The 24643-nt window shown below is 43.5% G+C and overlaps 1 protein-coding gene across 1 annotated transcript in view; it reads left to right on the forward strand.

Moving 5' to 3' along the window:
• LOC143984157 (uncharacterized) overlaps nt 1-24643 on the forward strand; it is a 148485-nt gene that overhangs the window by 28685 nt on the left and 95157 nt on the right. Inside the window, exon 3 of the mRNA XM_077484463.1 lies at nt 22670-22816. Within this exon, the coding sequence (XP_077340589.1) occupies nt 22670-22816 (147 nt within the window). The remainder of the gene's footprint in view (nt 1-22669; nt 22817-24643) is intronic.

Consider the following 24643-nt stretch of genomic DNA (forward strand, 5'->3'; position numbering starts at 1 on the left):
TGACATGATCCGATTGGACTTTGTCCGATCGTTTGTAGAGAATTTCTGATCGGACAAAGTGCCACGCATGCTCAAATCAAATTACGAGACCAAAGCTATTGGCTACTAGCCGCAACATAGTCCCATTGCAATGACCAAACGTCATCACGTTCTGAATGATCGGATTTTCCGACAGCTTTGTCCGACCATGTGTATGCAACACCACTTTCGGCAGTGGCGGAATTATCAGGGTCGCAACAGTCGCAGTTGCGACTGGGCCCTGGAATTCCATCACTGTGGGGGGGCCCCGGCGTGGTTGCTATCCACAGGGCTGTGAGTGGAGAGCGTGTCTCATGTAAACAGCAGCACAGAGACACCGGGACTTGGGAGTGAAGTTTCGTCCGCTCTCGCAAAGCACACAGCTGATCCTGCTCCCCCTTCGGCCCCCCTCCCCTCCCCTCCTCTCTCGTGTGTTCTCTGCTCTCTGCGGGCATTCAGGTGTGAAGCGAACAAGCTCACATTTCCCGCAGAGAACACAGGAGAGAGGAGAGGAGAGGAGGGGAGGGGGGGGGCCGAAGGGGGAGCAGGATCAGCTGTGTGCTTTGCGAGAGCGGACGAAACTTCACTCCCAAGTCCCGGTGTCTCTGTGCTGCTGTTTACATGAGACACGCTCTCCACTCACAGCCATGCTGACCCCTCTCCAGTGTGTGTGTGTAGACTCAGGAAGATCCCGCCGTCCATCAACATCATAGAGCTGCTGATCGCTGCCTCCCCCCAGGTGGGGGGGGGGGGGTACAGAGATCTGCTGGGGGCCAAGGTGCACAGCAGAGTCCAGCAAGGTACAGAGAAACCTCTTTAAGGGGGGTGACTGTCTAGGGACCCTAAAGTAAGGGGGGGTATCTGGGGATCCTGATGTCCAGTACCACCGCCACCCCTCCTCCAGTACCACCACCCCCGTGCCACCCACCTCCAGGACCACCACCCCCGTGCCACCCACCTCCAGTACCACCGCCACCCCCTCTCCAGTACCACCACCATGCCACCCACCTCCAGTACCACCGCCACCCCTCTCCAGGACCACCATGCCTCTCTAGTACCACCACCCACCTCCAGAACCACCATGCCGCTCCAGTACCATTGCCACCCACCTCCAGTACCACCGCCACCCCTCTCCAGTACCGCCACCCCTCTCCAGGACCACCATGCCTCTCCAGTACCACCACCCACCTCCAGAACCACCATGCCGCTCCAGTACCATCGCCACCCACCTCCAGTACCACCGCCACCCCTCTCCAGGACCACCATGCCTCTCTAGTACCACCACCCACCTCCAGAACCACCATGCCGCTCCAGTACCATTGCCACCCACCTCCAGTACCACCGCCACCCCTCTCCAGTACCGCCACCCCTCTCCAGGACCACCATGCCTCTCCAGTACCACCACCCACCTCCAGAACCACCATGCCGCTCCAGTACCATCGCCACCCACCTCCAGTACCACCGCCACCCCTCTCCAGGACCACCATGCCTCTCTAGTACCACCACCCACCTCCAGAACCACCATGCCGCTCCAGTACCATTGCCACCCACCTCCAGTACCACCGCCACCCCTCTCCAGTACCGCCACCCCTCTCCAGGACCACCATGCCTCTCCAGTACCACCACCCACCTCCAGAACCACCATGCCGCTCCAGTACCATCGCCACCCACCTCCAGTACCACCGCCACCCCTCTCCAGGACCACCATGCCTCTCTAGTACCACCACCCACCTCCAGAACCACCATGCCGCTCCAGTACCATTGCCACCCACCTCCAGTACCACCGCCACCCCTCTCCAGTACCGCCACCCCTCTCCAGGACCACCATGCCTCTCCAGTACCACCACCCACCTCCAGAACCACCATGCCGCTCCAGTACCATCGCCACCCACCTCCAGTACCACCGCCACCCCTCTCCAGTACCGCCACCCCTCTCCAGGACCGCCACCCCTCTCCAGTACCACCACCCCCCCTTCAGTACCACCACTGCCACCCACCTCCAGTCCCACCGCCACCCACCTCCAGTACCACCGCCACCCCTCTCCAGGACCACCATCCCCCTCCAGTACCACCACCACCCCTCTCCGGGACCACTATTCCCTCCAGTACCACTACCACCCACCTCCAGTACCACCACCACCCCTCTCCAGGACCACCATCCCCCTCCAGTACCACCACCGCCACCCACCTCCAGTACCACCACCCCTCTCCACGGCCACCACTGCACTGGTGACACAAGTTCCACTCGGGACACAGGCTGCACAGAAATGTTTTACTTTGTTGTACAGTGGAAAAAAAATATAGTATCAAAATCATGCTTTTCGGGGGGGGGGCCCTTCCTGATTTCTTGCACCGGGGCCCTGAGGTTTCTAGTTACGCCTCTGACTTTCGGACAAAATCCGTCGAAAAAAATCTGACGGATTTTGTTGTCGGAATGTCCGACCATGTGTACAAGGGCTTAGCCCTTCTTTCTAATTTCCCCTTGACCCTCCCCTTTTTGCTTTATGTCTCTTCTTCGGGCTGCATGGACCCTGTTAGTAATTGGTACTGGACCATTATTTGGGGCTATTTCCGGTCTGTATTTTTGGTTTGTCTTGTTTATTTTTTTACTGGGACAATTTATACCATATTACCCTGGGCTAGGTTTGTTTTTGTTGGAACAATATGCTGGTGAACTGTATCCTTATGTTACTGGATGTCTATTGAAGTCTCATGCTTTTACTCGTTTCTTGTCATGCTTATTCTAATGTCTATAAATAAAGATGTTTCAAATAAAAAATCAGTTTCTAGTCCATTAAATAGGTTAGAAAATTATTAGTGAATAAATGTTTGGCAGCATTTGTCCTTTTGTGACTGCATAACAAACAGCACAACGTTGGCGTGTTCTTGAACATAGAAAAAAACGAAAAACATAAAAATAAGGATGTCTTTGGTAGATAGACAAAGAGTCTCTTATGATGCATTTAGAGTAGATGCCGGAGTAAATTAGGCAGGTAATCATGTGAGAAATGGCAGCACTGAAGGAAAATAATGCAGTGACACTTATTCTACTCTTTTCCTTCCCTGCAGATCAGCATTAAATATTAATTCAATGCATTAGCAGGCATTTCATGATCTCACACAGTTCTACCTGCTATTTCCACTAGAACTACAATAGTTTTCTCTGAAGCAATACCTTGGAGGTTAATTATGACAGTGGAATTGGAGAATGGTTCCAAAGTAATTACTCCATAGATAAAGAGATAATATATAGAAATTTATGAGTACAGGATTTCTTGTATATTTTCCATATTAAATATGAAGAAATTATTTTAATGGTGTAAAAAGCTGATATTAGGCTACTTTCACAGTGATCAGTATGTCTTCAGTTTTTGCGTTACAAAATGGGGAAAAAAACACACCAAAAACGCACCTCCCTATTGAAATGAATGGAAAACAATCAAAAATGCATCTGCAGTTGTGTTTTTAGGGCGGTTTTAGAGTCGCATGTCATTTTTTTACAGGTGGTGTCAAAAACGTGTCAAAAATGCTTATGCATTTTTACCAGGTTTATGCAAAGGAGTAGTGAGAAAGTAATCTGAGGCTCAGTTCACACCTAAACCAGTTGGGGATCGCACAGGAATACTGTGAGTCCTTGTTCTCTGTTTCAGGGATGACTCAGGGCCGAATCTTTGCCTGGATTTGGCCATGAAATGGAGCCAAAGATGCAGAGATGCACAGAAGTGCAGTGCACCCCGAAGATATGTGAACCGACTCCATAGAGAGTCGGTCACATTCCCCTGCGGGGAAACCCTCATCCAATGCGCATGGGTGTAGACCCAGCCTAAAGCCTTGTACACGTGATCAGATTATTGGCTGAATTTTTGTCAGTATTTTGTTGCATGCTAGTCTCATATTGAAAGTGAAGAGGTTACTTACCATAAGAAAATTTTCGTACAACAGATTTCAACGTCAAAAGTGATGTAATGTGTTGAATTGTGTTGTGACACTGCACCCAATTAAAATTATGTCCTTTTTCCCACAAATATAAAATATAGCTTTTTTTTTTGGTGGTATTTGATCACCTCTGCAGTTTCTATTGTTTGTTATATAATCAAAAAACCCAATATTTTTTACTTTATTACATATCCAATAAAAAAATGTAAAAAAACGAATTTATTCATCAGTTTAGGCCAATATGTATTCTTCTATATATTTTTGGTAAAAAAAATGTCAATAAGCGTATATCGATTGGTTTGCGCAAAAGTTAATAGCATCTACAAAATAGGGTATGATTTATGGCATTTTTATTATTATTATTTTTTTTACTAGTAATGGCCTCAGGTCACATCTAAACTGGCCATGGATTGCAGAGGAATGCTGTGAGTCCCTGTTCTCTGTTTCAGGGATGAATCAGTGCCGAATCTTTGCCTGAATTCGGCCCTGAAAACTGAGCCAAAGAAGCACAAAGAAGCAGTGTGCTCCACAGCCACCCCAGAGATATCTAAACTGGCTCCATAGAGAGCAGGTCACATTCTCCTGCTATGCAAATTGGATGGGGACAAACCCCCTTCCAATTCGCATAAGTGTGAACCCAGGCTAAAGCCTTGTACACACAATCAGATTATTGGCCAAATTTTCATCAGTAATTTGTTGCATGCTAGTTCCATATTGAAAGTGAAGAGGTTATTCACCATAACAAAATTTCCGTACGACAGATTTAAACGTCAGAAGTGACGTAATGTATTGAATTGTTTTGTATGTGTTCTTTTGTTTCTGAGCATACGTAGTCTTGCTCTTACGATTTTTTTTTCCGATCAAAAACTGTACTAATTAAATTAAAAGTGGACATTGTATTCACATCAGACAAAAATTTTGGAGCCTGCACATGCAGTTTTTGTCATCTGAAAATTTGTAATTGGCTGTCAAAAGCACCATACTAATGATCAGAAAATTGGCAGATCGTTCATTGGACAAAAGTTTACTTCCGATTTTCTGATCGTGTGTACGGGCCTTAAAACTGGTTGCTCTTTTTCTGACTTGTAAGATCCTAGTTTAAAAATGTGTACACCTTTTAGCTTAAATTGTATGTAAATCTTAACAATGAACTTATCATGTTTGTCCCCTTTGTGTCTGTTAATTATACAATTTAAGGAGTTTTGTTATATCTGTTCTACAATTAAAAAACAAAACAAAAATATAAACTGTTTATCTTGCCGGAAATCTATCTACATTCCCACCTTTGTTATGGAGATGAGGAAAGGGGAAGATGTTCTGTAGTCCTAACACACCTACTGTTCTAAGGTGGTAAGCTGCTTCTCCATAGAGACAGTACAGTGATTGAGCATTGTCACCCCAGGACAGGAGGTTTGCTGATGGCAGGATCTCCAGATAAAAATGAAGAAAAAAAGCCTAAAAACAGAAGACTAACCTAGCTACCACCTCCTAGGGACTAGTAAAGGGACTAGATATATGTGTGTGTGTGTGTGTGTGTATATATATATATATATATATATATATATATATATATATATACAGTGCCTTGTGAAAGTATTCGGTCCCCTTGAACTTTTCAACCTTTTGCCACATTTCAGGCTTCAAACATAAAGATATAACATTTTAATTTTTTTTGTGAAGAATCACCAACAAGTGGGACACAATTGTGAACTGGAACGAAATCTATTGTATATTTTAAACTTTTTTAGCAAATAAAAAACTGAAAAGTGGTGCGTGCAAAATTATTTGGCCCCTTTACGTTCAGTGCAGCAAACTCACTCCAGAAGTTCAGCGAGGATCTCTGAATGATCCAATGTTGTCCTAAATGACTGATGGTGATAAATAGAATCCACCTGTGTGTAATCAAGTCTCTGTATAAATGCACCTGCTCTGTCTGTGATAGTCTCAGGGTTCTGTTGAAAGCGCAGAGAGCATCATGAAGACCAAGGAGAAGTTTAAAGCCAGATTTGGATACAAAAAGATTTCCCAAGCTTTAAACATCCCAAGGAGCACTGTGCAAGCGATCATTTTGAAATGGAAGGAGTATCAGACTGCTGCAAATCTACCAAGACCCTCTAAACTTTCAGCTCAGACAAGGAGAAGACTGATCAGAGATGCAGCCAAGAGGCCCATGATCACTCTGGATGAACTGCAGAGAACTACAGCTGAGGTGGGAGAGTCTGTCCATAGGACAACAATCAGTCGTACACTGCACAAATCTGGCCTTTATGGAAGAGTGGCAAGAAGAAAGCCATTTCTCAAAGATATCCATAAAAAGTCTCGTCTAAAGTTTGCACAAGCCACCTGGGAGACACACCAAACATGTGGAAGAAGGTGCTCTGGTCAGATGAAACCAAAATCGAACTTTTTGCCCACAATGCAAAACGATATGTTTGGCGTAAAAGCAACACAGCTCATCATCCTCAACACACCATCCCCACTGTCAAACATGGTGGTGGCAGCATCATGGTTTGGGCCTGCTTTTCTTCAGCAGGGACAGGGAAGATGGTTAAAATTGAGGGGGAAGATGGATGCAGCCAAATACAGGACCATTCTGGATGAAAACCTGTTGGAGTCTGCAAAAGACCTGAAACTGGGACAGAGATTTATCTTCCAACAAGACAATGATCCCAAACATAAAGCAAAATCTACAAAGGAATGGTTCACAAATAAACGTATCCAGGTGTTAGAATGGCCAAGTCAAAGTCCAGACCTGAATCCAATCGAGAATCTGTGGAAAGAGCTGAAAACTGCTGTTCACAAACGCTCTCCATCCAACCTCACTGAGCTCGAGCTGTTTTGCAAGGAAGAATGGGCAAGAATTTCAGTCTCTCGATGTGCAAAACTGATAGAGACATACCCCAAGCGACTTGCAGCTGTAATCGCAGCAAAAGGTGGCTCTACAAAGTATTAACTCAAGGGGACCGAATAATTTTGCACGCCCCACTTTTCATTTTTTTATTAGTTAAAAAAGTTTCAAAAATCCAATAGATTTCGTTCCACTTCACAATTGTGTCCCACTTGTTGGTGATTCTTCACAAAAAATAAAAATGTTATATCTTTATGTTTGAAGCCTGAAATGTGGCAAAAGGTTGAAAAGTTTAAAGGGGCCAAATACTTTTGCAAGGCACTATATATATTTTTTTAGGGGCTTCGAACGTGGCATGGTTCCAGATGGGCTGGTCCTAATATTTCCAAAACTTATTGGGATTTTAAGGCACAACTATCTCTGGGGTTTACAGAGACTGGTTTGAGATGAGCACAACACATCCAAACTTGAAGCAGATGGGCTACATCAGCAGAATACCACACTGGTTATCTTGTGAGATAAGAACAGGAAACTGAGGCTACACTTCACACAGGCTCACAAAAACTGGACAATAGTAGATTAGAAAAATGTTGTCTGGTCTGGTGAGTCTCGATTTCAGCTGTGACATTCAGATGTTAGGGTCATAATTTGGCATAAACAACATGAAAGCATGGATCCACCCTGCCTTCTATCAACGGTTCAGGCTGGTGGTGGTGGTGTAATGGTGTGGGGGATATTTTTTGGGCATACTTTGGGCCCCTTAGTACTAATAATGAGTATTGTTGCTGACCATGTCCATCCCTTTATAACTAAAGTTTACCCATCTTCTGATGGCTACTTTCAGCAGGATAATGCACCATATCACAAAGCTCAAATCATCTCACTACTGGTTTCTTGAATGTGACAATGAGATCACTATACTCCAATGACCTTCACAGTCACCAGATCGCAATCCAATAGAGCACCTTTGGGATGTGGTTGAAAGGGAGATTCACATCATGGATGTGCAGCCAATCTCTGAGTAATGTTTCCAACAACATGTTGAGTCTATGCCACAATGAATTAAGGCAGTTCTGAAGGCAAAAGGGGGTCCAACCCACTACTAGCAAGGTGTACCTAATAAAGTGGCCAGTGAGCATGTGTCATAATTTAATAATTGTTCTTGGGTTTTGATTCATATCAAGTTCCTTAGTCTGGAAAACATCTATAGGAAAAAAGTAGTTTATCTTTGATGTGTACAGATGTCGGTACCCATTAACACTTTGCTTAGTACTAAGCCCTTGTACACACGGTCGGAGAATCCGTTGGAATGTGTCCTATCGGACCGTGTTGTCGGATAATCCGACTGTGTGTGGTATGCATCGGACTGATTCCGTCGGAATATCCGTCGGACCAAATTTTCCAATTTGCTGGAAATATTTTCCGACAAACTGGTCCGATCGGACATACTCCAATCATGTGTAGCCTACTCCGACGGAAAAGGTGCCACGCATGCTCACATTCAAATTGCGACACAGAAACGCTCGTTCAGGTAAAACTACTGCTCGTAAGCGATATAGCACATTCATCACGCTGCAATGTTAAAAATTCTTTCATCAAGCGCATTCTCTTGTTCTTTACAATGCTGCAAGAATGAACTTCTTTTGATGCTGATAGTCACACACACTTCTCCCGAAGGTATTTCATTACTCTTTTTTAACTATTTCAGCAATACAATTTTAGTTTGCGTCACATCTACACAATTTTAGATTTGGTTTATTCTTTTTTGGATGTTTTTTTTTTTTAATTCCTAAAAATCTCCTTTAAAGACAGTTTGCTAATTTCTCCTTTTTTTGGGGTGTTTTTTGTGTGTAAACTTACCACAACAACATTATTTTATTTTTTATCTTTGGTTTTTCTTTTTTAATCTACAGGAGGTTGTTTAGTGTTGGTACCCCTTGTTATTCATTTCACTTTGTATTTTTGAAATGTACCTGCCTGCTCACAAATAAACTGGCCTTTTGGAAGCAAAACACATTACACAAGTATTTCATCAAACAAAAAAAACCTTTATTTTGGTCGCTATAAAATAAAAATAGGAACGCAGCGCTGGAGAAACTTCTTACTTTGGTGCAGCCTTTGGCCCCCAGGGCAGACATGAACAAATTAGAATAGAAAAAATTGGTGGCCTGAGGAGTACATATCTCAGGGATAGAAGTCTGGTCCAGAAGTCCTAGAGAACAGGAAATTCAGATGCCATTTATGTCCCCAGGATGTGGATCTTCAAGAGGCTGCATCTTCTGGCAGACCAGACTGAACCCAGGCCATCACTCTCTCGTCTTCCTTGGGCACTTCCCACCAGGCATCCTTCCAGGCTGTGGCTCCTGTAGTTGGGGCAGGAGGAGAAGGAGGGCATTGGTCGACCTCCTGGCTGCCACTTGCCACAGCCTCCCCCCGACTGAGGTCTTCCTGTGTATGAAAAGGGGACATAGTTTTAGTTTTTTGATCATCAATCACACCATTTTGTGCTCCTGGCTTTTGATAATTGAATGTTACCAAATAGAACAGACTATCATTCTGAGCCCAGCATTTTTCTTTCCCGTCCCAACCATTTTTGGTCACTACTGTCTATTGAGATGTAAACCACTTTGAGAAATCACAACTTACTGATCAATAAGAACATCTAGTTAACATCAGTAAATGTAACACAAGAAATATGTTCAACAATGCAATACCTGTCTCAAGCTGGGCCCCACCACATGTTGCTGCCTGGAAGGCCCAGGTTGGACGTTGGAAGCCTCAGCTGGGGCTGAAGGATGGCTTGAAGGAAGACTGGAGAGTGGTGGTGGCCTGAGTGGTGGCCTGGGTACCCCTTGGTCTACCAGAAAATGCAGCCTGTCAAAGTGAACCATCCTGGGGTAATAAACGACATCTGTATCTCCTGCTCTCAAGGACTCCGGGTGCTTCTTTCTCTCCCTGAGATATGTAATCCTCATGGCCCCAATTTTCCTATTCAGATAGGCCATGTCTGCCATGGGGACCATGATCCGCACCAAAGAAAGCAGTTTCTCCAGCGCTGCGTTCCTCTTTGTTATGTCGGCATAAAACTCGTTGTGGAACTGCCACAGGCAGGGCATCTCCTTGTAGAGTTCTAGGAATAGCCCCATAAAATTTTCATTTTGGAATGGATCCATCTTGTCTGCAAGACACAACACAAGACAAACCCTCAAATACTAATAATGCCATTAAAAACCCTCCTAATCTTGTCCCAACATCGGCCTAGATAGAAGCAGTCTAGTCTAGTGAAGCACCAAGTTAAAAATGTTACCTTCATTTGCACGTTCGTCACGTCCGCGCCTCACTCTCTTCCCAGATCGTATGGACGATACATGCGTGTTGCGTTTTATATACAGTGCGCATGCGTGAAACTCCGCCCGCCCCTAACGTTCTTTCTAGACTATTCCCCGCCCCTTCGCTTCTGGCGCAGTGAGGAGAGCACATGGCGGAGAGAACACAGGCGCGCACTAATAATAGTTCCACTAACGAGGAGGAGGGTGAGGAAAGCCCGGAGCCTGAAACGTCCCGATCCAGGAAGACAAGATTTAAGGCCTCAAATATGTCTTTTGGAGAGATGTTGGAGATGGTCAACATATTGAACAGGACCGACTATGATGGGAAGTATGGACCTTACCCAAACCCAAATATCAGAAAGGCCAAGATCATGAATAAAGTTGTGAAGAGTCTTCATAAGAATTTTGGGGTACACCGATCCAAGGATCAACTGAGAAAACGCTGGTCAGACCTAAAACTGAGGGAGCACGAGCAGTACCTAAGGATCAAGCGTGTTCTTAAAAAAAGTAAGTAGTTGTCGTGTGTTCATATGATTATTCTTGCTTGCATACTGCTCCATGTGCTTTGATTTCATGTTGTGCATTTTAAAATGGCCACTTTCAAGTTCATGGTTTCGTTCGTTCGTAAGAAACATCGTTCTGCAGGGAAGTATTCCAGCTTAACAAAGTGTACCCAATAATGTTCTCACCTTGTAACTCGGCCCAAAAACACAATTGTACAACACTTCCAAGCAATGTTTCAGATTCCTATTTCTGCCCTCTGTGTGCTGATTATTCTTTGTTTACATTCTCATAGGGGAGAGAAGACTCGGCAAGTATGAGGACACCAGGGACCACACCCCTCCCAAAGAAGGGCAACATCCAAAAGCAGAAACAGAGGAGCAGGAGGAGGAAGGAGAGATCGTGGAGGTTGGACAAATTGTCACCACAACAGGTGAGTGTGGGAGAACACAGCTTCCGGTAAGCTCAGCAATGTATATCACCATATTTTTATTACATGGTGTGTTTTTTTGCTTTGTTTTGTAGGTGATGTGGAAGAAGATTCCTGTTTTACCAGTGAAAGTGCCCAGATCTTGATCGGGGAGATAATGGGGTGCAATTGTGATTTGGAAATTATCAATGATGTAAAAAATAAAATGAAGAACATCATTGATGTTTTGGGGAGAGTGTGAAACAACAAAAACTAGATAGGGTTTTATTTTTGCTATTTTAAAAACAAAATGTTGTATTTATCAAAATTCCAAATTTGGAAGATACACAGAGTGTGTAAACATGCGCTATCTCCCATCATGGGGGATCAATGTACATGTTTTGTGGAAAGTGTCTGAGATGAAGGGGTTGCAGTCCCAAAGCATGTACATTGATCCCCCATGATGGGAGATAGCACATGTTGACACACTGTGTGCATCTTCCAAATTTGGATTTTTCAGGGGTGACACCCCATGTGATGAAGGCAATATCAGCCCAGTTTGTACATACTCAGGTCTGATATTGTCTTCACCTTTCATAGTTGAACTTTGTAAGTTCCTGTGTTCAGTATTTTGACATTCTGCTATTACATAGCAAGAAAATGAATGTGTTAAAAAAAAAATTCCATTTGAAAGTATTGAGGCAGGCCCTTATACTACATGCTTTGGTGAATTCGTCCATAAATGTGAGCATCAAAAAGGTAGGTATAGTGTCTATTGGGTTTGGTCAAGTTATCAGATAGAGGATTGCTATCAGCTGAGCTAGCAGTTGGGGGGAGGGGGTTACTAATGAGTTTGGCACAACCCCAAAAATTAAAAAAAGGTCACTTTGCATGAATTGAAGCACACACATCACATTTGTAGACATTTTAGGGGGTGTTTAGGGGAAAGCAATTCTATGGAGCTGACAAAAAACATTGTTAAGTGACCAGACTAGTTTTATGGGCCAAGAAGAGCATGGTGGGGAAGTTAGTGAGGAAAATATGCATGAGGACAAAGGGGCAGAGCATATGAATTAGAGCATATTGCAATGATGGTAATTAGGGAATGAGGAAAGAAATGCAAGACATTAGCAATCATGAAATACATAGAATGTGATGTTTAAGGATAAAACTTAGCTTCATATAGTCCTTCTGCAGGACCTGAATGATGGCAGAACAGGTCTCTGGAATAATGATCCCCAGAGCCTGGGGGGAGATGCCTGTAGAGAACTTGAGGTCCTGAAGGCTTCTCCCTGTCGCCAAGTAGCGCAACGTGGCAATGAGCCTCTGCTCCGGAGTGATGGCTTGCCACATGCAGGTATCCTGCCTGTTGATATAAGGGGTCAGCAAAGCCAGCAGATGGTGAAAAACGGGGTCCGTCATCTGGAGATAATTCCTGAAATGATCAGGATTATTCTCGCGGATCTCATGGAGCAAAGGCATGTGCGAGAACTGGTCACGCTGGCGCAACCAATTCTTGGTCCACAAACGCCTCCCCTCCCTGTTCATGGACCGGACTTGTGTCAAAGTAAGAACCCCAACACGAAGCCCCTGCACAGCACAAACTCTACGACGAGTACATAGACGAAACATGGTTTTAAAACGGTCGGCTGGTCAGAACGGACACCAGAAAGCACTGATAAACAGCAAGGCCTGAAAGAACGACCCGAATAGCAGAAGCAAGCAGACAATAAAAAATGCCTTTCAAGCGTACTATACCAAGATGTAGTCCACAATGATCAACAAATACTTAATGACTGCACGCACTGATTATCAGATACGCAAAGACAAGCAGAAAACTAAGAGCAGTAGCGATCTGAATCACTAATGTGAAAAGCGCGAATCGTCTCTCCCCAAACTTCTACTAACACGAGATCAGCAGAAGGAGCCCAAAGGCTGCCGGACGTGGTGCTGAACTTCCCTTTTCTAATCCCGCTGTACACGGCTTACGTCACCACGTTCTTGGCAACCGCAAAATCCGACCGTGTGTATGCAACAGTTTCGGACACAATCCGTCGGACAAAATCCGTCGGACAAAATCCAACGGATTTGGTTGGCAGAATGTCCGACCATGTGTACGGGGGCTAAGAGAACCTTAGATGTGCCATACTATATGCTTTGTACATTCAGCTCTGAGCAAAGTGGTAAGTGTAAAGGTTGCCTGCCAATCAGTATCTATGATCTGACCAATGTAAATGACTTAAGCTGGCCATACATGATACAATTTTTTTCTTGTTATAGATTTAGCTTCAACTATGTAGTGCAAGGGCCTGCATACAAATTGAAAGTGTTTGGGTTTGACATCATATTATATGCTTTTGGTAAATCTAAAGGAAAATTGTATAAGAAAATGGTATAATGTATGGCCAGCCTAAACCCTCGTACACACAGTTCGGTTGTTGTATGACCGAGCGTCTGATTTTTGTCAAACGTGCGTGCAGGATTTTGTTTAGCATACTAACTATCTGCAAATTGTTGTTCAACAAACATGAACGTAGTGACGTACTACAAGAGTATAAAGAAGCTAATTTCTTATGTGCCACCCTTTGGACCCCTTCTGCTAATTTCATGTTAGTAAAAGTTTGATTCGCACTTTTTTGTTAAGTTGTTTTTATTTGGATGGCAGATAGCATCTTTAATTGAATTTCTGTTTTTTTTTCTGCACAATAAAAAAAATTAGGTAGAATAATACGTGGCTATGTGTATTTCTTCAAATGACAGTTTGGGTGTAGGCAGTTACATTAAAAACAACACAATGGAAAATTAACAAAGGAAACCAACATAGTTGTATCTTTGATCTTAAAAACTAAGGGATAATGGTGTTGTGGTAACTGAAAGGAATTATACACCTTGATGACCACCCTGGTTATGCAGGCAGACCTCCGGGACCCTCGGATCCATGAGACACCACATGAGACATGGGAAACAGGCTTTGAGTGTTTTCACAAGGTGTCTAATTTTATTAGGTACAAGAGTAGCTTAAAAGCAAGTAAAAATATGTGTCTAACACTGGCCATACACGGTTAGAATATCATTCGGAAAAACGTCCGCTACGCTCGATCGTTCGGCGTTCGAAACTTTAGTGGTTACATTTCGATTCTCAAAATGCTAATTTAGTGCCCCAACATGTTGGATTTTTTTTTGCAAAAACTATTGATTTTTGAACAATTAGTAGTGTAATCGAATGAAAATAGTTTGAAAAATCGACAGCGCATGCGCATGTTAAAATCTAACCCCCGGAAGTAATTTCAACAAGCAAACGAACAGAAAGATCTTTATATTTCTTGACTTTTCGTTCACAATGGCAAATCGAAAATACTATACCCATACATTGTCTGATTTTCCAAATGCATTTTAAAAAACACATGAGGTAACACCTGTTAAAAATGATTTTTGCCATATTTGCAGACCAGGCAACAAATGTGTTGAGACACCAAAATTTTTGCCGATAATATGTATTTTCTGAGTCCAAACAATTGTCCCATTTGCACAGAGACATGGAGGACAATTGTTCAATTTATGTTGTTATCGATCACTAATATGTTGAATATTGGGTGGCATCTATTGATACAATGTTGCACGTTCGACAAATTTTTCAATTTGCAAACTTTTTTTCCGAACAATATTCTAACCGTGTATGGCCAGCATTAGGGTTATACAAACTTACATTCAGTACTTTCTTATCAAGAGTTAGGCTGCTTACTAGATAACAAGAAATAGCTGATGACTTGCTGACACAGGATGTTGCTCAGGGAATCGGCTCAACCACAGTAACTCATAGGGTGTGGTTCTATTCAAACTGTTAGGGTCGGTTCACACTGGGACGACTTGTCAGGCGACTTAGCCGCCTGACAAGTTGCGTCCCGTTCTGTACAATGGAACCGTTCTAATTGGAGTGACACAAGTCGCTCTAACTTAGAAAAAGGTTCTTGTACGACTTTGGGGCGACTTGAGGAGACTTGCATTGACTTCTATAGAGAAGTAGTTTTGCAAGACACTGCAGCGGTCGTGTCTAGGTCGCCTGAGGCAGTCGCTCTGCAAGTTGTGCCGCCTCAGTGTGAACTGACACTTAGCCAAGCTGTCCATGGCAAAACACATACATACAAAAAGTTAATTTCTGCTTTATGCAAAATGGAGGGAAATCTAAATTGGAGTTACAGCTGCCCACAGATTCCCTTACAGTAATTTCCTCAAAAATCACAAGCAACAACCATAATATTAATATTATTTATGTCACTGCAAAACAAATGCCTTTTAAAATACATTTGGCATAACGTCATCAGTATCGCCAGCAAAGCAGCTTCATTATTATCCCATTAAAGAAGATGAGAATGTGCGCTGCATTTTGACGTTTCATCAATTGCCACACCAGGAATGTTGATTCTAGATTACGAATGGCAGTTTACAAGACCGAACTCTTCCGGGTCGTTCCATGATTCCGATCATGCGTGTTTGTACTTTTGACCCTAGTGTGACGATTTCTGTACTGACCATCCGAAAATCAGATGTCTACATCCAACAAAAATTGTATAGTTGGCACATCCAGCTTTTGTCTGCCGAAAAAGTGAAATCGGCTGACGAAAGCACTGTACTAACGATCCGAAAATATGCAGACAGCTCTACGAATTTTCCCATCTGATTTTCATATTGTGTGTATGGGGCTTTAGAGAACAAGGTGCAGGCAATTGTAGAAATCTCAAAAATGCTTGAAAATACAAATGGTCACTCTGGAAATGTAAATGATTTTCCTGAAAGGAAAATTGCATTGGTTATGGTGAGATGGGCTTAAAAGTAGCAAAAATCGCTCCACTAAACCAGTGTTAAGTACATTCAGTGCATTATTAAGTTTTAACTAAAGGAAAAACCTTTTGAACATTTTTGGATAGAGTGGAGAGGGATTAGAACACCTGTCAAGTTTTTATTGTTGTCTGTGCCCCCTAGAGGGAGATTCACCCTCTCCATTTGTCATGTTTACCGTTATCATTGAAAGTGAAGATAAGAGAAAATCACAAATTTTGGGTTGTTACAGAAAAGTAATAAAGGGGAAATCGTCTTATGGGGACACTAGTTTTGATGAACCCAATGACAACCAGGATTTTCTTCTTACTTCATGTTTGGCTATTGGACAGAAAGTGAGGGAAAATCTCCCCCAATGGGACACAGGTGGCAAAAATAGAGGGGTTGATGCCTCATTTTAATGCAGTGGGCAGAACTATGGAAATCACTCCTTTATGCCTCTGGGACAGCACAGAAAAAATCGGATATTATAGAACTATTTTTCCAAACTGCAAACAGCTATTTTATGCTTATTGGTCATTAGAGATGAGCCGAACACCCCCCGGTTCGGTTCGCAGCAGAACATGCGAACAGGCAAAAAATTTGTTCGAACACGCAAACACAGTTAAAGGCTTATATGCAAGTTGTTGCCATAAAAACATTGGCTTCCACATGCCGATAGAGAGCCGGAATGGCCTTCCATGAAAAGTAATGGCGTTTTGGAACCTTCCACTGAGGTACAGCACATTCCACAAATTCACGAAAGGGAGCAAAGTCTGAAAAGGCCACAGTTGCAGTGCTAGCAATTTGGCCAAGCTAGCATTTAGACGCTGAGCATGGGGGTGGCTGGGACCGAATTTCTTTTTATGGTTCAGCAACTTCTAAAATAAGACGGTGGTGTACTGCTAGCAAATTGGCTGCAAGTACTTGGGACACCTATTGCTATACCTTCATTCCTCTCAGTGCAGGTTTTTTTGAGAGGATTGGAGGTATAGTAGGGTATAGTAGGGTTGGAGATCCCAGATGAGGAGCAAGGAGAAGTCCACCTTTTTCTGTGATGTGGGTCTTTCAAGTGCTGTTGCCAACAGACTGCATGGCAGGTCGTCATATGTCTGGTCAAGCATGTGGTGCCCAAGCGGCTGCTGTTCTGGCCACACTTGATCCGCTTCAAACATGCAATGGTGCAATCTGCTGCATGTGTTGAAAAAGGCCCACACCAATGAACTTTTAAAAGTCAGCGGGGAGTCAGCAGCACCCTGCACCTGCGGAGCACTGCGGTATGATGCAATAGGATGGCTGCCCTTAAGCTGCCCCCTAGAGGACATCCTGCCTCGTTGGAGTTGTGCCTCCTCCTCCTCCTTCTCTCAGGCACCCAAGTACAGTCAGTGACCTTGTCATCCCCTCCCTCCTTGTCACTGGAGCAAACTTGGCAATATGCTGAAGCTGGGGGAACATGGCTGCCAGTTTCTCGTCCTTCTTGGGCACCCCCTCTCTCTAGGCTCATGTTACTCCCTTCCTCATCCTGGAAACCAACATCGGAGCCTTCAAATCGCTGTGCATGCTCCAGCAGCATGTACCCGACACTGTGGTCGAATGATTCTGGGGACTCCTCTGTGCGTGATGGTGGAGCTACGGAAGGAGTGACTGTGAACAAGGGGCTGGTGGAATAGGCTGCTTTGGCAGCTGCGTTGGAAGGCAAACTACTCTGAGCCTGGGAGACAGAGGATAAGGACAATGAGGACGGCTTTGTTAGCCACTCAACTAACTCTTCTGCATTTTCTGGCTCAATAACACGGGCAGCAGCAGAAAAAAAGGACGTGCCCCACGGCCACCTGCAGAAGATGCACCATGTCCATAACCAGCACTGTTGACTGTAGACACAAAGGCTGCTTGCCCTCTTTTAGTGGCCTGTGAGCGTCTGCCTCTCCTTGGTGGCCTCTCTTAGCAGAGGGCTGTGTGATTGGCCAAAGCATGCACTTCAGGTGCATGCTTCGGCCAACCATCATACAGCAATGCACTGCGATCTCGCAGTGCATAATGGGGCTTTCCGTGGTGCTCAAATTTGCCGCAAACACCCCATAATGTTCGCCCTTCGGTGAATGGGCGAACACCTGATGTTCACGTCAAAGTTATCCCTATTTGGTCATCATTAGTACAGTGCATAGAAACAATGGCTTCTGTCGAATAGGGCGTCTGTTTATAGTAAGATGGGCCACAAGGAACTAAACACTCTTTCTTTTCCAATATTTTTATTCAGAATTTTTTTTTAAACAAGTACAATATCGACATTTACCATCTTAGTACGAAGTAGTGGTACAGGTGACAAATCGGTTATGAGTCGGTTACATCACAAATTACTTTGTATTTATGTGAGGTTTTGTGTATCCTTGTCCTTATTTTAGGTTTATATAATGAGGTCAGACCTAAACCGAAAAAATTAAACAAAGAAAATAATGGTGATAAACAGGAGTGCACCAAGTTGCACGGGAAGCTGTGGGGGGGCCATCTCCCTCTGTTGCTTTCACTAGGTGTAACTAACTTGTTTAACTTTTGAGTGGACCCAGGGGCCTTAATTGGTCCATGGGCCCTTAAACGCAAATTCTGGTTGAAAGAAAAGAGAGAGAGGAAAGGAATGATAGAAAGAAGAGTAGAGGATAGTGGAGGGGGGGGGGGGTGCACTCTAGCCCTGGAGAAAAGTACTCCTGAGCCACTCCCATCTCATTATGTAGCCAAGAGGTAGTTAATCCAAAGGTCCCATATTAGAGAGGCGTTCGTTCACCATTATCCATGACAGTTTAGATTTTAGCAAGTGAAAATCGATTGTTGGGGATTTCCAAGATTTGGCAATCGCTATTCTTGCTGCAATAAATATGAAGGCGATGAGTCTCTTCATGTGTTTCGAAGTCCCCTCCACTGGGCGTCCCAACAGTGCTTGTAGGGGTGACTTAGTGAGATTCACTTGAGTCAACGAATATATGAAATTGTGTGTGCGTATCCAGAACCTCTGCACTTTTGGACATGTCCACCATGTATGGAACATGGTGCCGTCTATAGTACATTCCCTGAAGTACTGCGGGGAGGCCCCCTGGACAAAGGTTGCTACCCTCGCTGAGACCATATACCAGCTCATCAGGACTTTATAGTTTGCCTCTATCAGTGAGGTATTGATATATGATCTGGATGCACATCGTGTCATTTTGCTCCATTCCTCAACTCCTAAGTTGATTTCTACATCTTGCTCCCATTTTTGCATGTAAACAGTTTTTGAAAAGTCGAGGTTAAAATACTATAAATTTGCGATATGTGACCAGTGTGTTTGTCGAGGGTCCTGCAAACATTTTCCATTGGGGTGGATTTGGTTAGATCCAAAGTGCGATTCAATGTTGCTAGGAAATGAGCTGAGTATAGAACTAAACACTCTTTACCGAATGAGAAGCATAGTAGAGCTTTTGTTAAACAGAAGGTATGCATATGCCTTGCATATATTGCAGATCGCAAAAATAAGGGCGTTATTCTTCATTAGGGATAGTGGGTGGGGAAAGGCACATTATTTATTTTTCTCCCTTGACAAACTTTACATCCAAAACTGCTAGTTTACAGCACAGATGCTAATCTCTGTCTAATATTTTTTCTAAAAATTGTTAGTTTATTTTTTTGTGATGGTGACATCATTTTACACAGATGTCAGAGCAGTTCCTCCAGCTACCATTTTGTGCAGACATTCACTTTGTTAAAGAGGAACTACACTGTATCTGAGCACCACAAACCAAAAACACTATTTAACAAATTTTTAATATTTAACCACTTCAGCCCCAGAAGGATTTACCCCCTTAGTGACCAGGCCATTTTTTGTAATACGGCACTACGTTATTTTAACTGACAATTGCGCAGGCGTGCGACACTGTACCCAAATAAAATGACTGTCCTTTTTTCCCCCCAAGTAGAGCTTTCTTTTGGTGGTATTTGATCACCTCTGTGTTTTTTATTGCTTGTGCTGTAAACAAAAAAAAAAAAATATATATTTTTTACCTTTTGCTATAATACATATCTAATAAATAAATGTAAAAAAACATTTATTCATCAGGTTAGGCCAATATGTAGTCTTCTATATATTTTTGGTAAAAAAAATAATATAACAATAACAATAAGCGTATATTGATTGGTTTGTTCAAAAGTTATAGCGTCCACAAAATAGGGGATAGATTTATGGCATTTTTATTATTATTATGTTTTACTAGTAATGGTGGTGATCAGCAATTTTTAGAAGGGCTGCTACATTCAGACAGACAGATCGCACACTTATGACACTTTTTTTGGGACCAGGGACATTATTACAGTGATCAGAGCTAAAAATATGCACTGATCGCTGTATAAATGAAACTGGCAGGGAAGGGGTTAACACTAGGGGGTGATCAAATGGTTAAGTGTGTCCTAGGAAGTTGTTTCCAACTGTGGAGGAGTGGACTAACTGGGAGTACAGAGAGATCGCTGTTCCTGATCACTCAGTACAGACGATCTCTCTGTCCTCTCCTGTCAGAATGAGGATCCCTGTTTTGCCCCTCTGAGGAGCGATCGTGGGTGGCCAGTGGACATTGTGGCCGCTGGTATTACGCATCGGCACCCCCGCTGCGTGCCCGCAGTCTCCCATGCACGAAACAACGCAGGGGTACGTTGTTTTGCGCAATAGGGCCGCCCTGCTGCAGTATATATGCGGTGGGCGGCCCTTAAGTGGTTAAAGCAAATTCCACCCATTCATCCATGTCTGCTTGCTTATTTACTAGAGAAATCACTTTGAAAAACACCCCCCTAGCAGTTATGGCCGTGGCCATCTTAATTAAGGGCAGATGATGGCAGGCATGCACGCGGGAGCATGTGCTTAGCTGAGAAACCCCATCCTCCTCTTCTCCTGAAGACTCCTGGGATGTATGACCTCATTTGCCTAGGCAAGAAACCAGGAAGTAACTAAAGAAATGTAAAAAAAAAATGTAAACAAGTAAATATGATATACATTCCTATCTATTTACTAATGCTAGCAGCATTAAAAATAATCAGTGTTGATTGGGAGAGTGAAGTTCCGCTTTAACACCTCTCATTGAAGATGGTCTGCTATGAATAATATTCTCTCATTATATATATTCAGTATATGCCAGTTTATCTGTCTTTTGTACATATAACATACTGACTGCTAATGTTTGTTGAATTTGGAACACATGACTGTCTTTGACAAGTTACTGTGCTTTGTATTAGATAAGAAAAATGGACACTAAGCAAAAAGCCAGGTGGCTGTTGAAGGTGAACTTTTTTGTAAATTATATTACCCAAATATCTATGATAGAGTGAGAATGGGTTAGAGCTTCTATTAGTTTTTATTCTTGTCTGTGTCCCTTTTGAGGAATAAAGGAAGTTTTGGTAAGTATTCTGTTTTATTTTTTTGTTATGTTGACATAAAATCACACATATAGCTTGTACCTGATGGTCTTTTTTCTACCTCACCTACTATGTAACTATGTTACTGCTGTAATGGCTAGTGGTTTTCTCACATAGTTATTTACTACCTATTGAATTTCAAATTAAAAAAGAAAGACAAAAAACTGATGCATGTAGAAAGTGCACATCGAGGCTTCAGAAGGACCGCATAAATTATTCCAGGCCATTCTGAAAGGAAAGGCTCCTACTCTTTCAGGTAGTATTGGCAAATGCTACTAAGTCCATCCACTTCATATTATTAGTGGTTCATCACTTTAATGAGCTGGCTTACTGGGTATTAGGAATGTGCAGAACACAGTTAGGGGTGAGCAAACTTTGGCTGAAGCTTTGCCTTCCAGATGGTCCAACATTCGGTCGTATCTGCTAGATTTTAAAGCTGCTGCAGATATATATTTACCTCTAGTTGCCTGCACTACACCTTCAGCAGTTTTTGATATTTTACACTTAAAGCAGTTGTATAGGTTTGATTTTTTTTTTTTTTTTAAATAACAAACATATTATACTTACCTCCACTGTGCAGTTCATTTTGCACAGAGTGGCCACAATCCTGCTGTTCTGAGGTCCTGCGGCGGCTGTCTTGGCTCCTCCCCTCTAAAGCTAACCCCCTCTGGGAAGTTCTTTGCCAAGGGGGTTAGCTTGTGGGTGCACTCCAGTGTCATACAGTTGGCGTCCACCATCTGAGGATCTCTATCTAGGTGGACATGGCGAGGTCCCTCTTTAGCAAAGAGGAGGTGCTGCTGATTTTCCGGTTTTAGAATCCACTATCCGCCTTGCAGCTTTCACAGAGGTCATTAATGGATGCATGGTTCAGGGAACCAAAGGAATATAGACATCTAGTTACATGTCGCCAGTCAAAGAAGATCACATCATATTTCCAATCAGCTTGCAATGAGCAAAATACAGATGAAAAGTGTCCAGCAGGGTCTGGTAAGTGGATTACCTACAGGGCTGTGGCACAAGTGGTGTGGTGATGGAGGCTTGGGATCGCTTCTAATATTTTCTTCCATGATCGTTTAGTTTATACTCATCTGCCTTTTCTTAATGGACTTTCACTGAGTGGATCACCATTTCATACTTTGTTTAACTGGACTCTTAAGCAATTTCATTGATATTTTTAAATATTTGCAATTTTTGCACTAGCGCTGCTAATGTTTTAGAAATTTTTCTTTGACATATATTTGATGTATCTAGTTTTAGTATAGCAACTGCTGACTATTGTTTTATCAATATTTTCTCTGTGTGCCCTGAGGGAGGGATACTGCACATATTTTTTTTTTTTATCTCTCATTCTTTGATATTTGTATTAATTTGTCTGTTATTTTGTAGGTGTTGGACAGAGTTGGAACTAGCTTTGCTGAAAAAGTGGAACCATCACTTAATGATCCTAAGGAGAGGCAAATGATATTTAAGCTCCTGGGAAAGGACTTTGTAGAAAAACATTTTAGTAAATACCCAAATAATCCTAGTCTACTAGTAAGTAGCAATACATTTTATGTGAGTGCATTTTTGGTTGCTAATATTAAATAATTGTTAAATTTTTTTATGACAAGCACATCGAGATGTGTGAAATATGTGCTGTGAAGGGGGCAGTGGGAGTGATGTGAAGAGGGAAGTGGTCACTACTGTGTGTGAGGATGTGAAGGGGATATGAAGGGGGTAGAGGACATTACTGTGGGGGTAATGTGAAGGGTGCAGAGGACACTACTGTGGGGTGTGATTTTAAAGTGGCCAGTGCCCTGGGGAGGTGATGTTAAGGGGCAGAGGAGGGCACTACTGTGGGGGGTGATGTGAAGGGGGGCAGTGTTGTGGTGAGGTGATGCGAAAAGAGGCAGGGGACACTACTGTGGCAGTGGCGGTGGTAGTGGTGGCATGGGAGGTGTTATGAAGGGGGCAGAAAGGGACACTACTGTGGTGGTGGTGGGGAGGATGAAGGGGGCAGAGAAGGACTCTACTTCTGGGGGGCAGAAGACACTACTGCAGGGGTGATGTGAAGGGGGGTGCTGTGAGGAGGTGATGCGAAGGAGGTGGAGGACACTACTGTGGGGGGGTGCTTACGTGAAGGGGGCACAGGAGGACACTACTGCAGGGTGATGTTAAGGGGGACAGAGGACACTGCTGTGGGAGGGTCACAGGAAGGGGGGCAGAGGACACTACTGTGGGGAGTGATTTGATGGGAGGCAGTGCTATGAAGGTAAGGGTAAGTTGAAGGGGGGCAGTGCTATGGGGGGATGATGTGAAAGGGGGCAGAGGACACTATTGTGAGGGGGGGTGATGTGAAGGGGCATAGGACACTACTTTGGGGGAGGGGGGCTGATGTGAAGGGGCAGAAGAGGACACTGCTGTGGGGGGTTATTGTTGTGAAGGAGACTTGAGGACACTACTGTAAAGGGATTTGAGGATACTGCTGTGAGGAGGAAACCATAATGTGAAGTGGGGGACTGTGATGTAAAGGGGGAGGGATTTTGGAGGATTGTGTCATTGCACAAACATACGATTCAGACCTCTGCTGGAAGAAAATTTTACTGATCAGACCTCCATGAATTATTATTATATTATTATACAGGATTTTTATAGCGCTAGCAGTTTAAACATCACTTTACAACGTGGGGACATACAGTATAGTTAAAATAAAATTCAATACAGGAGGAATCAGAGGGCCCTGCTCATTATAGCATACAATTTTAAAGAATTTTAATTTAATAGGCCTGTATTAAAGGGGCTACTTGAGCATTTTTATGTCTTATCTCTAGAATGAGGCAGACATGGATACGGGTACCCCTGCACAGTGCTACTGGTCAATAGTGAATCATGTTTAAGCTACAGTGTCATGTTTCTTTAAAGTGGTTGTATACTGTTTTTTTTTTTACTTTTACCTACAGGAAAGCCTATAATAAGGCTTACCTGTAGGTAAAAAAAATATCTCCTAAACCTGTACGGTTTAGGAGATATTCCCCTCGGTATGCGCCGCTGACTGCAGCGGCGCATGCGCACAAGGGGATTCTCGGCTGAAAATCCGGCAGTGGACGACCGGCCGGGATGAAATCTCCCGCGAGGCATGCGCGGGAGTGACGATATCGCGGCTCCGGCCACTCACAGCGCCGGAGCCGCGATACCCGGAAGAAACGCTGAGGGAGCATGTCAGCTCTCTCGGTGTGGATCGGGCCAGATGTCGGGGCCTCGTTCTAAGGTAAGTATTTCATAATGAGCTAGTATGCGGTGCATACTAGCTCATTATGCCTTTTGCTTTGCAGGTAGTAAAAAAAAAAAAAAAACATCTGCGGGTTTACTACCGCTTTAAAG

The sequence above is a fragment of the Lithobates pipiens genome, unplaced genomic scaffold (assembly GCF_037356315.1).
Source record: "Lithobates pipiens isolate NorthernLeopardFrog02 unplaced genomic scaffold, aLitPip1_a1.2 Scaffold_16, whole genome shotgun sequence".
NCBI lineage: Eukaryota > Metazoa > Chordata > Amphibia > Anura > Ranidae > Lithobates > Lithobates pipiens.